The following is a 14,647-nucleotide window of genomic DNA, read 5'->3' on the forward strand; positions in this document are numbered from 1 at the left end:
TACAAGATACCTCATGTTTTCACCAAATGATGTACAACAAAGATTACTGCAGAACTAAACAATGGAAGCATATGATGTGTGGTCAGCTGTGGAGTTACTTTTTAAAAAACAGGAGAACCACAGATGCTTCAGACCTCGTCAACCCAGGCAGAACTAAATTCAGTGTGTCTAAAGCACTTTACATGCTCGAATCACTCTTATGCATTAAACTTTCTTTCTCTCTATTTCTCCATAACAAAAATTCCTAAACATACCAGTGATTGCTCAGCATGCATCTGAGAAAGCCCTGTGACCTCAGTGCACCACTGTGTCACCAGGTCAAAGGCGCTGATGGGCCACTCCAGACATGAGGCACTGTGCACGGTGTTGGAAGGTTGCAGGGCTGAGGGTAGTAGCCCTAAGCACACAGATAAGGATGAAAACTCCTCTTCTTCCTGTGAGATAACAAATAATATTAATAATAAAAAAACTACTTAGTGAACTCACTCTTTGAAGTCACCAACAGCTGGAAATGACAGTAATATCTGGGCCATCTCAGCATTAATCTCTCCAAATAAAATTTAATGTAATTATGAGAAATCAAAGAATGATGTGGACATTCTTGTTGCAAGGATACAGAGGTAGTGATACTCATGATACAACATACCAGGCAGCCAGTTAGGTTTTCTCCATAGAGGTGATGCTGTAGAAGGCAGGAGAGGCGAAGGAAGGGCAGGGAGAACTGCTGGAGGCTGAACTCAATAGACTGTGGGGACCACACACTGGAGCTGAGCTGGAGAGGAAAACAGCAGCAATACCTGATCAATAACCAATTAGCAGCTCACTGATAATAAAATGATATATACCTCCTCTGGAGATCAGTAGAGATATTAGATCATTGTCTCTCTGGGTAATGATCAATTTATAGTTAAAGAGAAAATGAACAAGAGTCAAGCAGAAAAGGAGGCTGAAAGAAGAGAGAATATGATCCTTTCAGCAGTTAAGGTCTGCAGGGATAACAATCATCTAAGTGGCTCACCATTGTAGTTTCTTCAGCATTCACCTTGTAAACACTCTTGTCCTTTGAGAGTTCACTGATGACATGACTGAGCAGAGCTTCAAAACACTTCTCTGAATTTGCAGAATTCTGTGGCAGAAAATAAAAAACAAAACTTTATTAAGTTCATAAGACAACACCGAAAAGACAAAGATTTTAACTTCACTACAACCATCTCTGAAAGTTTAAGAACAACTACCAGATACAGCAGAACATAAATCCATTCACTTTGCAGTAGTTTGTCCATGTTCTTACAGGTTCTTACAGTTCTTCCACTACTTATATAAAGAAGTAAGTGTTACATAAACTTTAGCTAATAAAGACATTGATCATTATAGATTATTCTGTATTTTTCAAATGTATATTTGTTGAAAATGCTTCACTTGAATTACAACAGTCCTCCCAGGTATAACAAGAACTACGCTACAGAATGGCTTATGTAGAATAAAAACACAGCAATTATTTAGTGTAATATCTGATAAGCAAAAGAGACATTACTGTGTGTTCTGGTAGAAATTTTACAGACTTGTGCAGTATTTTATACAGAGAAAAGGCTAAAAGCATTTATCAAGCTGAGTGGAGTAGAATATAAAACAGCAGCCTTATCTCGTCTGGTGTCCTTTGTCATAGATTTATAGGGGGGGATTTAAAGTCTACAGATTTCCTTCCTCTGGGCTCTGATCTTTCTTCAGACTGCATCATTTTCAGTTTAATTACAATAGCATTCAACCAGATATAGATGCTGTTCATAATGTGGCTTTAAAATCCATATTAAGGGCAGCTTGTGAGCACTTCTGTATGTGATAGTGCAACACAAAGCGACTAATTCACACTTCCATTACTGATGGGAACGTCTCAAACAGGAAGCTTTTAGCTGTTTGTCTTTTGCTGTTAAAGCCAGACACTTACTAATACAATCGTAGCAGTTTGTGACAGATGGCCAATTAATGCAACACTCTCCAACGATAACACATTTCCAGATAATGAAGATTGATACTGTCAACTGTGGAAGTTGTACAAATGTTCTACACTGTGCTGTAAGCTGATTGTTCAGGATGGGACAAAAAGCAAAAAAAAAAAAAAAAAAAAAACTAAAAAATATACTGTAGATACAAGCACAAGTACATTAGTGTGTAAGCTCTGTGGCTTATGTTATGTGAGTTCACTTTACCTTTTTAAGGGCTCCAGAGGTGACCCAAGCCTGCCTTTCCTCTGAGCTGAACTTTGTTGACAGCGCTGCCAAAGCCTGAGTGAACTGCAGGTTATACAACATCTTGACCACACAGGTAAAGTGCTCTGAGTGAAGACAGAAGGTTATGCCATGAGTATGAGCCATGTTTACAGTTATAATTATCTTTTAATTCAGAATAAAAATTAAATCCTTTTTAAAAAAAGAATTAAAATGACCTTGTAAACACCTAATTCTGAATGAAAATGGCCATTCCGAATTAAACTTAGAAGTGGCTGGTTTATAGGGATTTCAAATCCAAATTGAATAATTCCGTGACCATGTTTCATTCCGCTTTAAATTAATTCAGGTCATTCTGCGCACGCTTGTTCCCTTGTCCTGTCACAATGATGGAACGGTAGTCTGTCTTTCTTCTTCTCCTCAGCTGACAAAAGTGAAGTAGTATGCCAGTGCTGAGCTGCTGCTTTAAAACTATTATTAAAATCAAAGTGAAAATGGTTCTTTTTATGTGGTCTTCCAAGTTGCAGCCGAAAAGAAAAGAAGCAGGAACTGAGTTTGTTTTCTTCCAGTGGACATAGATATGTCACGTCGCCTGTCCAATCAGAACCCTCCCCAACCTCCAGATCTTAAGCAGAATTGAATAAAGGCGATTAAACGCGTTTTCCATGTAAACCTCAATTCGGAATTAGTATTTTCATGTAAACGCGAAGGAGAATACTTTTATTATTTCATTCTGAATAATTAAAAAACATCATGTAACTGTGGTCGTTGTGAATTCCAGATTTTCTGGTATCAAAAATGTCTGCTGAGGGAAAGCAGCTATTTACAGTGTTTGGTCCCTCAGTTTAGCATCAAGTGCCTCAGTGAACTGTGTTCACGACAATTAATAGAGCTTTTCAGCTGGAAAATGCAGCCTAAGAGATATTAAGGTTGAGAGCAAAAGGTGTAATTTGTTTTCTTTTACAGCACAAAAGTCACTGACAGTTTCTATTCTGTTCTTTAGAAATTGTCACTACACAGAAAAAAGTCTGTCAAAAAGTGGGCCATCCCATTGAAAAGATTACATGTAAAAAAAAAATTACATTTGGGACAGATGCTGACAAAACACTTTCTGTAGGGAAGCCCAGCTATGGTTTATGTCCTAGTTTATTACTCATATTGATTCAAGTGCATAAGTCACTAAGTCAAATCTTTAAAATTAACTGGTCTTCACTTAAAGTTTTTATCTATAAAACATTAAAGCATTTTACCCTTTTAGACCACACCTTAGACTGCTTAACAAAGGCCATATGGATATCAGCTAACAGGACTTTCCTCAAAAATATAGATTTTACATGTTCCAAAAATACTAAATGTTCCTGCTAGCAATCCATCTTCAATGAAATGATCTTCTAGCCAGGCCTTCAGGAAAGATAATACGCACAGGAAGGAGGTCCAGGCCTCCCATCATCAGGGTTGTGTCTTTCTGATTTTCACAGCCAAAATACCAACAGGAGCAAAGATAAGACAAGAGGAATATATCTTCCCAGCACTCAACCTGGCCACTGAGAAGGCCCTTGCTCTGTGGTGGGGTCATGATGTTGTGAGAGTAACTGTACCTTTACGCAGCGGCTGTGGCATAGTTAGCACGAAGATAATGAGGAGGGAAGGGACATCTCGAAACAGCATGGGGACCTCAGGTCTCTCTTCATCAAAGTCACTGTGAAAAAAAACAGAGCTCTTCAACATACAGTATTGTACTGTATATATTCAGTGGCTGTGCAAAATCTTAGGAGACTAACTAATTTATATAGTAAAATTAAAATAATTAATAAAAATCTCTGTCTTTGGAAGACATTAAACCACTATTATAAATAAGGCAAGCATTGACAACACTATTCTTACTGTACACAGACATGCACCAAAATATTTTAATATATTGCCAAGGGAAAAAGTCTGGCTTTTAACTTGCTCTGTGTGCACATGTGCAAATAAAAAATCCACCTATGGTTCAAGGTTCTGTAGAATTATGGTCACATCTATTCTTGCTTTTGAGAATAATTGACAATGAAAACCATTTAATTTGTCAGATTTACTGCTATTTTATAGCAAATGGAGGCATTTTTTCCTAAATTTTTACCTACTAAGTGACTGGACTATAGCTTAGTATGTCTACTAAGGGGTTTTATACTCCCTTTAACAAAAATGTAATCATGCCTTTTGCACAAAAATATAAAATCTGTTTATACATAGACATTTCTTTGCCCTTTTAGTGTCAATGGGGCAAGATAAAAAGATTTTTTTTTTTTGTTTGTTTTTTTGAGAGTGTTGTAATTTTCTTTCTGCCTGCTGCAGGGACTACAGATGGAAATTAGCTTGAATGCTATAAACTGGTGCAGGGCATCTTCAACTTGTGTATAATGTTTTTTTATGTGGTCCCTGACAAATAAACAAACAAAAGATAATAATTTAATAAAAGAATATGCTGCACAAGCACAGCAAAAGGTTGAATCAACAGTCCACCACTTTAATTTTAAAATTTCATTCATGCTAAGTGCACAAGAATAAATAATTATCCACAAGTGTATTTTAAGAAGTTAATACTTTAAATTTGTTCTTGTATGTTAAACTATACACACTAATTTAAATGACAAACCTGATAAGAATGTTGAAAACAGCTATTGAGAGAAGAAAGGCTAACCATCACTTACAGTATGTTAACACTTATTACCAAGGCAGCGAAGAATGTTTGGCCTGAATGTGGGACATAACTGAGCCATAAGTGCCAAAATCTTAGCCCATCACAGCTGCTACTGAAAGGCACGGTACAACCTGGACAGGTCACTAGTCCATTATAACACAAAGAGACAACCACTCATGGTTACACCGTTTCCAAGGGAGAATCTAGAGACAACAATCAATCTAACAAGTATATTTTAGGCTGTAGGAGGAAGTCGGAGTACCCAGAGAGAAGCTACATATGCATGGAAAGAACATGCAAACTCTACAAAGCAAACAGCAATCAGTTCACCATAAATACAAATCAAGCAGTGTTACTTAAAGTACATCAAAAAAGGACATTTAAATGAAGGATAGCAAAGGTTTTGCAGTGTCTGTCATTTCAAATTTACTCAACTAATGCCATAGCCTGAAATGGCCCACTCCTTCTATCCTCTAACATCCCTAATGCATCCCTGGTTACGTATTCGTATTGTGTGCTATCTCCATTTACATGTCTTTTGTTCTGTTGATGTCCTCGTCTCCATTTTATACTCAAGAGGCTTCAGGGCTTTTGAACAAGAGGAGCTGCTCTTAAAGAATAATACTTTCCATTAACAAACCACTTACCACTTAATTCTTCTGTGCACTGGAAAGAAACCTTAGGGGAAAGAGCTTTCAACCCTGCATGGTGTTTTTAGTTGTACACTATAAAATGCTGCTATATTCATCTGTAAAATCTCAGATAAGGTATAAGCTGAGATATTTCATCTATGTAAAAACACCTCCATGTCCCATAAACTAGACTAGATCCGGTCGACCGCCTGAAGGCGTCGATGACACTGCTCCCTCCTGAAAACCTTGCAAAGTATTTTTAAACAGCAAATAGGCCCAATGAGAATACTATATACCTACGAGCACTTTAATAGTAACAGGTGTAAAAGCTGTCCAATGCAACACTAACAGGGAGGAAAGGTTCTTTAAGCTCATGATGCTTTGTTAGGTTACAAAAGTACAGTGTTTTTTTTTTGGGGGGGGTATTTACAATGTTAATTTAGGTCATCATTCAAGATATTCAAACATATTAGTGTATAAATATGGTGTTCTTAAATATATAGTAGTTATTCAAAAAGAAAAGCCAGCTTCAGTGTGAAAGCTCCTTTTCTGTATCTTGTTAAATACAGGTTTCTGTTGAAGCTAAGAGGACAGCTGGGAGCTGAGACATTGTGCTGGTGTGGTACTGTTTTTCTCAGTACAGTGAATTTGACAGGGTCGTTTCACTCTCTGCGGAGTGCCCGGTAATTTGCCAGATGCAGCAATTATTGGTATCTATGGAAACCATGCACGGTCCCCTCTTTCTGTTTTTAGCTCCTCTTTGTGTGGAGGAAAAACCATTGGGGGCAGGAGGAAATGGTGGCGTTTAGAGACAGGACAAAGTGGCACTCTGACTGTTGCTGTTAATGTGAGGGGGAAATAGTGTGAGGCATAGTAGAGACAATAAAATATGAGTGATGTATGTACAGATTTATAGATTTATTAGTATTGAAGGTACTTAAAGTAGAAAGTCACTCACTCCGACTCATTATTTTGCGTAACCTGAGTCAACTTCGTCCATGGGTTGTAGGCTGAATCGATGCTGTAAAGACGCATGTGCATGGCCAACACATGGAAAAGCTGATCTGAAAGAAGCAACAACAAAATGTCTCATTATTACCCTCTAAATGGCTGTAAAAGGAACAAAACAAGTGTTAAATGGAGCATCTTCTGTCACAGCAGCAAACAATGTAGATCAAATGATGAAAGCCCTTGAAGTGACTGCAGGCTAATGCTTGGCTCAGATAAAACCAGGCCAGGCCAGATGGATTCATGACTGAGCCTGATAGCCTTGAGCGACTCTTTGGTAAGGCTACACCTGTTCATTGTAAAACTAATGGAACATGAAGAGAGCCCCCTTTACACACACAACCTCCCGTTAACATACAAGCTACTAACAGGAGGACACATTGAAACGTAAATTATTTTCCTCTGGAACAGACCTGTTTCAAGTTTAAAATTGATCACATTCTGGTTTGGGACAAAGAGCAGAAAACTGTCCGTTTGTTCTTAGATATTAAGTAACAGCAAGTAGTCCCGTTTAAGTTAGAAATTAAAAACTATATAAAAGCTTTAAAAATAAAATACAACAGATGAACCACATTTGAAATCAGAGTAATTTTATCTTAGTTTCTTGTTATGTAAATGCAACACCTTATGTACAACTTTTCTAGTTCACAAAAATAATCCTATTTGATTTAGCTTTGTAGTGAATTATGATGCTGTAATCCAACAAAGTGCTTTAAATAATCAGCTCTTCAATTTGACCTGTATGTGAATTATCAATACTTGGAGCAACATTGCCCTCCAGTGTTAAATAAAAAAAAAACATTCAGCAAAGAGAAAGTGACATGTCTGTCATTCTCTGGTTGCATCCCATTTGTCTTCACTGCAGCTTGTTTCCTTTCTGCCATCACCCCCGCCCCTCCCCATTTACCATGAGTAACCTGAGACAGGCATAAAAGGAGGGAGAAAGTGCTTGAGAAATTAGGGTGAGGTGAATGAAATCGTGGCTGTCATTCCCAATGTGTTCAAAATACATACATGTGAATGCATATTCCTGTTTTCAAACCAAGGCATATTTAAATTAGTCAGGTCTAGTCAAGTTATAACAAAAAGGTCTGTTTTCTTGTATGATAAAAACAAATAATTAAGAGGAGATTTTTTTTGGATGATGAATGTTGTGGCAGGTGACCACACTTTCTAAAAGATTTCCATCAGTTTTATCTGACAAAGTTGCTACACATCAGTAAATCAGTAACAATACGGTGTGTTACTTACTCTCAGAAAAAAAGGAGGAATTTCAGTAGGAATGTTAGTAGCTTATAAGAAAAACAAGGATATTTTCTCTGTTGGAAATGTATTATGTATAAATGCCAGAAGATACAGTCTGGCATGATGAGTCAACAAATAACTGAACTCAGGATGACTTGTTGGATTTATAAAAGGCAACACTGACAGTCTTTAATTATTCAGTTATCTACTTTTTGCATGGGACTTTAACACAATTGTCATACATGTTCACAAGTGCATTTTGGTCTACGCTCATGTCTGCATATACTGCCCTAGCCAATTAAAAAAGGTAACGCTCAGGGTTGCTTCAGTTGGTCACATCAAGGACTGGCAACACCATTTGCTCAATAAATGAGGCCACTTGACTGCATGAAAAGGCACTGAATGATTAGGTTATTCTATCAATAGTTCACTTCCTAGACTTTTTTTTCCTTGAAAAGTGTGGCAGGGAGTATGACATCATTTTCACACATGGATGGGCCATTAGAGTCAAGGCGTTAACCCCACTGAGAATCTCGGAACGTGCTGGAGAAGACTTTGTGCAACATTCTTAGGCGTGGTACACACAATGATTTTTTTAACTTTATGAGATTTTTTAATCAGGTCGAGACCTCACACATGATATGCAGATAAAAAAAAGGAGTTTTGATCATACCGTGTGTGGTGTGCTCGGATTATGTAATTACAGAACAACACACACATAACGATACCGTCCCGCAACTCATTCACAATCTAGTCCTCCGAGCCGGACAAACATTGAAAACGTAAAAGAAGAACCATAGCAACAACCGGCAAAAAAACGAAGAAGAAACATAGCAACAACCGAAAAACACAACACACAGCATGGAAGGGGATATATAGGATGAGGGAATGATGGTGGTCGTGGGACTATTGTTAACATAAAAATACAGAACTGGAAAAAAATACCAGACTGCAGACAGCGCGAACACGGACTTAACATACTTCCTTGTTCCCCAGCCAGCTTGCTCTCTGATTTTCTACATTCCGGCTTACGCCACCATCCACACAATCACAATTCACGAGTCATCGGCGTTCCTCAGAAATCGGCTCTGAAACATTGAACATGTTCAGTATTTCGGATTGTCGGCTACGACCCGTTTTAGAGCGGATTATCGGGACAAAGCTGCTCGTAACACACCTAAGACCAAATGATAATTGTACAAAAAAATCTTCTAAGAGTCAGGATAATCGGGTGTTTGCTGTCCGTGGTTGGGAAGAGGCAAAATCGGGATAAAAACAGCCAAAAAAATCGTTATGTGTGTACCAGGGTTTACTCTCCCATTGTGATGTCCTCTGTCCTGCTTGTTCCATGCTCCACACCAGAGACCACTTGGAAACCTAGCCACCTGTTGTCCGTTTCATTGATTACCCATGAGACTACTTAAAACTGTGGTTTTCCTGAAGCTGATGCCAGATTGCTGCAACACAAGTTTTACCCCTTGCTTTGCATGACCTGCCAGAAAAACACTGCTGGAATCCTGAAGACACTCCTTTTTATAACATCTCCTTTGCCATACCCTTTGAGAAGAACAAAATAAAAGCTTTTATCTGCAGTTTGGGGTCCTGCACTTGTGTCTAGATCAGTCCTGGTTTATGACTCCCATTATGAATACAAGATCTTGGTGAAAAATGACAGCAACTTTTGACGGAAGTGTTTTACATAGCATTAATTTATCAAAATGATGCCACATATGTACCATAATCCAAGTAAAAGGTGGTCGAATAATTGACCAGGGTTGTGTATCCATTTACAAGTACATCAATCGCATAAGAAACTGAGAAATTAAAGTAAGGGAAAATAGCTGTTATCACATACTGAAAGTCTACACAAGTAAGATCACCATCATTTGCTTTTAAACTCTCAGAACTGTAGCAGCCACATAGTCCCCAAGATTACTCCAATAAAAAGGACCATAGGTATTGAGGTCTGGACTCAGTAGTTTTGATTTTGCTCATTCAAGGAAACTGAAGAAAGCTTGTTTTTTGTAGTCAACTGTAACCTCAGCAGCTGAATGTGCAAAGTGTCTAATGGGAGGCAGGCTTAGGAACCCAATGGGCTCTCAGCTAGCAAACGTCTGCTTTTTCCTTTAAATCCATTTCCCTAAGAAGAATGAACACTAATGTACTGCAACTGAGCAAATTTGGAAGTCGGCATCACTACACGGTTAATGTAGCTCAAAAATGGCAAACCTTCAGTGTGAAATCTCTTTTCAGCCACTCAAGGATGACAGGCCATTTCACTGCGGCAGTCACGGCTTTGACAGAACAATTAAATAAACAGAAAATGGGGTGTAGTAACTGACCTCTGATCAGATTCACTTTATTCCATGTATCCCTTACTCATATATCTTATAGGAAAAGTATAAAAAAAATAAGTTAAAATCAGTGTTTTTACCAGTTAATAACAAACGTTAATATCTTATCAACTCTTTACTGTAAATCTTTCTCCCTCAGTTGGTCAGGGTGTAACTTGGAAGTTTGGTTGCAAGTCGCATGTTTTGTCACATTTACGCTGATGAAAAGTCACAGCAACAGTTTTCAAGTCAGTGTTTTTACCATCTTACAATAACACTGCATCATATAAAGCTTACACAATTCAATTTACTAAATGTCCACACACTCTTTGACAGCACTTTGTTATACAGGAGACAAGATATTACTGAAGGATAGGGACTGTTCACTTGTCTACTAGCCACAAGCATTTATCTTAGCAATAATTAATCACTATAAATATGAGGAATCAAAGTAGTAACTACTCACTCAGACATGAGCGTTTGGCAGCTGCACTTGCTCCCCCAGAGCACAGGTTTCCTCCCCGATGCACAAGTTCCAACTCCAAGTTGGTCCTGAGGTGACAGATGTGTGCATTAGTAGACAGAACTAACTAACAGTTTAGCTGGTGTAAATGTAAAACCTAAACCACCTGTTCAAACACGACAGCAAGATCATACATTTGTTAAATTCAATACTATAAATGAGAAAACTATTAAAACTGAAGAGAACTGTTTTCTACAATGTCTGGAAAAATCACAATTAAAAATTATGACAAAGTCCACTTTCAGTATAATCTAACATAAAAACTTAATCATCAGCCACTATTTGAGACTGTTTGCCCCCACCCCCCAAAAAATCTGAAAACACTATGGTTAGATAGTCAGCACCACCAGTGGGATGAACACAGATAAACATGTCTACAGTATATTTAGAGAATAAATATACACAATATACAACCTGGCATTTTCTATTAACATTTATTATTGTAATACTGGCAACGGTATTACAGAACACTAATCATTTGCATTCTATCCACTTTCAGTCATCATTTGTTTCTCCACAGTCAGAAGACTCAATGAGTCTGAATCAGTGACTGATAATAACTAAAACTTCACATTAACTAGTCGTCAATGATTCTAAAAACATGAAATCATCAAACACAATATTAAAAGTTAGCGGAGGTAGGCCTGTCCAGCCAACAGGGTAAAGCAGGTGTAGAAAATGGAAAGATGGATCTACTTTTGAACTTAGATTTTGGCTGCATTCAAATGTATTCACTTGGACAAAGTAACTTCACTTGCACAGCTTGCTGCTGTCCAGTCAGTTAAATCTGCCGCTGCCTCAGCAGGTAAGACAGACAAATGTAAAAGGAAAGGAAAATCTTTACAGCCGCACACCTATTCTGACAAACCTCTTCAATGGACGCTAACACTAGTTTGTCTGGAAAGTGAAGGTTTGCTAAGCTGGCAAAAAGGATAACTTAAGCAAGTCTGCAGCTCAGCAGGATGTAAATACACCATGACATGTATTTCAAAAAACAATTCATTTTCCCTCTTTAAAACATTTAATTTCATTTTCAGCATTTTTATTTTACTACAAATTGCTTCTGTTCTCTGAAATAAATCAGGTATTTTAGGTTACATGCAATAAGTTATTGATTTGCCATTGGGAACAGAAAAAAAAAAAAATCAATTTTAGTGCGGTATTCTTTACAAGACGACTGCTAAGAGTGTGAATGTGTGCGAGGGAGCGTGCAGGTTTTGGCAGAAATGGCTTTTTGTTATGCAGCTTGCCCTTTTCAACAATTTCATTAGGAAGATGAAGGATGTTGCTTATCCAAGCCATTTGCTATTCAATGTGTCTGTTTTTCAGCAGCGATTCCATATCAAATAAATGGTAGCTTTCTAGGAGAAAATTTGAACAAGCTAGATCATTAGCATAAAAACTCATCTAAACACAAATTTGCGCATAATCCTCCAAACATTTTTTACATCCAATTTTTAATTCTGTGATTTAAAGAAAATGAGAAAAATTAAACTAAAACCTTTAACAAAGTAGATAGATGGTGAAAACAGATAAGTACTGAAAAAAAGACTTATGGGCCTGAATCATCCTAACACTGGCCATTTCCTCCTATGGGCCATAGAGGAGGGGCAAATCCTTGGGTTTCCTGGGAGAAAAAGCAATTTCACATAGATAATGCAGCTACGGTGAAGCTCCATCTGGCTTTTGCTGATAAGAGCACCCCTGTGACAGAGGAATTTTCCACTCCTCAGGCAATTTGTGCTGTTCATTGAACTTCAGAAAGCCAACAGGCACCCAGACACTCTTAAGGGATATATTCTGTTTAGGGTGGGGGGGCTGAGAGAATTGCAAGGCTTTAATTTTTGGAAATAAGAGTGATGTAGAATCAGAGACCCCAAGGTGATTTGGTAGGGCCAGTCAGTTATTTTATTTGTGACTATGTGCTATGATACAAATGCCTGAGAGCGCTGTGTGATTTCTCTCTTCTGGTCTTTATTTTGTTTTGTGGATAAAAATTCAATAAATAATTATGAACTAGATGAAACTAAATCATATTAGATGACTAGTGCCCTCCAAGGGCACATTCATACCAGGATAGTCTGGGGGACTTAGGTCAACTAGGGGGGAATTCCAAAAAAAGATGTGCACCTTTCTTTGTTTTGGTTTACTTTTGGTCTTTTTTCTGGTCTGCAAAATCAACTACAAAGCCTCGTGAATTAAAAAGAACAGATGTGTTTGTTAGGTGTTTAACAACCACACATTTGCACTGTTTGTTTGTCAGGTTTTGTCAGGTTTTCCAGTATGAAAACAAAGTAAGAAAACTTCTAAGGTCACTCAAAGTGACTCTGCTCTTACCTTGCCACTGAATACATGAAGAGAAAATCATTGTCAGGGGAACCAGGGTTCTTGCCATAGTCCATGTATTTCTTCTGGGTGGTGTTCTTAATGTCTTTGATAACCAGCTCCATTTCTTTACTCAAGTTAGACTCCGTCTTAAAATGAAAACAAAAACACCATTAATTCCAAATTGTTAATGTGTTGTGTCTCACAGAAAAAGAAAGAAACAATAAGTAATAACTCTAGTTCTGTCTAGAACAGACTGTGGCATGCTAACTGAAGTTGAAAAAATATGTGGTGTGGTAGTATCAAGGCACACCTCATACACAGAAATTATCATCAAGTATTCAGTCAAGCTATGACAAATGAAGAATTAAAAATTTACCTAAATATTTCAGATTACAATGACTTTCATGAGTTCATAGTCATACTGAATGCGTTAAAAATTTGCTTTACCCACCACCCCAACCCACAAAAAAAAAAAAAAAAAAAAACTGCCAATATTGTAGTGATCTTCGCACTATAAAGCCTTATAAACCTGAGGAAAACAGCTGTAAGCAGCCTGGTAATACACTGCTGTGGCACAGGCTGGAGCTAAAATCATCCCCAACAGAGCAGCTGTATCAAAGTACTAAAAGGGAAAGATGCTTAAATACTGCTAAATACTGAGATGGCCTATAACAGCAATGAGGATAGAGGACATCTCCCACCTGCAAACCTTGCCCTCCCAAGTTGGTCAAATTAATGTTATCCTTTCCCTCTCTATGTTATGCACAGCGATATTCCCAGTGCTGCCATTTGACAGCAGCCACCATCAATTGGCTGCCACCACCCCAATGCCAAAAACCTGGGGAAACACTGGAGAATGTCAAGAAAAGCATTGGTTTGACACTATCATTATTAAGGCCAACAACTACAGGTGCTTGTCTTAAAATTAGAATATCATGACAAAGTTTATTTATTTCAGTAATTCCATTCAAAAAGTGAAGCTTGTATAATGTAGACATTCATTCCTCACAGACTGACATATTTCAAATGTTTATTTCTTTTAATTTTGATGATTATAACTGACAACTAATGAAAAATTCAGTATTCCAGAAAATTAGAATATTACTTAAGACCGATGCAAAATAAAAATGATTTCTAGAAATGTTGGCCAACTGAAAAGTATGAACTTGAAAAGTATGAGCATGTCCAACACTCAATACTTAGTTGGCGCTCCTTTTGCCTAAATTACTGCAGCAATGCGGCGTGGCATGGAGTCCATCAGTCTGTGGCACTGTACAGGTGTTATTAGAGCCCAGGTTGCTCTAATAGTGGCCTTCGGCTCTTCTGCATGGCTGGGTCTGGCGTATCGCATCAATACCCCATAGATTTTCTTTGGGATTAAGGTCAGGTGAGTTTGCTGGCCAATTAAGAGCAGGGGATACCATGGTCCTTAAACCAGGTACTGGTAGCTTTGGCACTGTGTGCAGGTGCCAAGTCTGTTGGAAAATGAAATCTGCATCTCCATGAAGTTGGTCAGCGGCAGGAAGCATAAAGTTCTCTAAAACTTTCTGGTAGACAGCTGCGTTGACCGTGGACCTAAGAAAACACAGTGGACCAACACCAGCAGATGACATGGCACCCCAAACCATCACTGACGGTGGAAACGTTACACTCGACCTCAAGCAACATGGATT

At 38.0% G+C, this 14,647-nt stretch overlaps 1 protein-coding gene across 2 annotated transcripts in view; it reads right to left on the reverse strand.

The window, feature by feature from the left end:
- Positions 1-14,647, reverse strand: part of ubr3 (ubiquitin protein ligase E3 component n-recognin 3) — a 44,329-nt gene that overhangs the window by 3,119 nt on the left and 26,563 nt on the right. For both annotated transcript variants that reach the window (XM_042000848.1, XM_042000847.1), the window contains 8 exons: positions 12,984-13,120; positions 10,590-10,675; positions 6,496-6,601; positions 3,824-3,924; positions 2,208-2,332; positions 1,019-1,126; positions 647-772; positions 255-434 (listed from right to left, as the gene is read on the reverse strand). In XM_042000848.1, coding sequence (XP_041856782.1) covers positions 255-434; positions 647-772; positions 1,019-1,126; positions 2,208-2,332; positions 3,824-3,924; positions 6,496-6,601; positions 10,590-10,675; positions 12,984-13,120 — 969 coding nt within the window. The remainder of the gene's footprint in view (positions 1-254; positions 435-646; positions 773-1,018; positions 1,127-2,207; positions 2,333-3,823; positions 3,925-6,495; positions 6,602-10,589; positions 10,676-12,983; positions 13,121-14,647) is intronic.

Source organism: Melanotaenia boesemani, chromosome 12, assembly GCF_017639745.1.
Source record: "Melanotaenia boesemani isolate fMelBoe1 chromosome 12, fMelBoe1.pri, whole genome shotgun sequence".
Lineage (NCBI taxonomy): Eukaryota > Metazoa > Chordata > Actinopteri > Atheriniformes > Melanotaeniidae > Melanotaenia > Melanotaenia boesemani.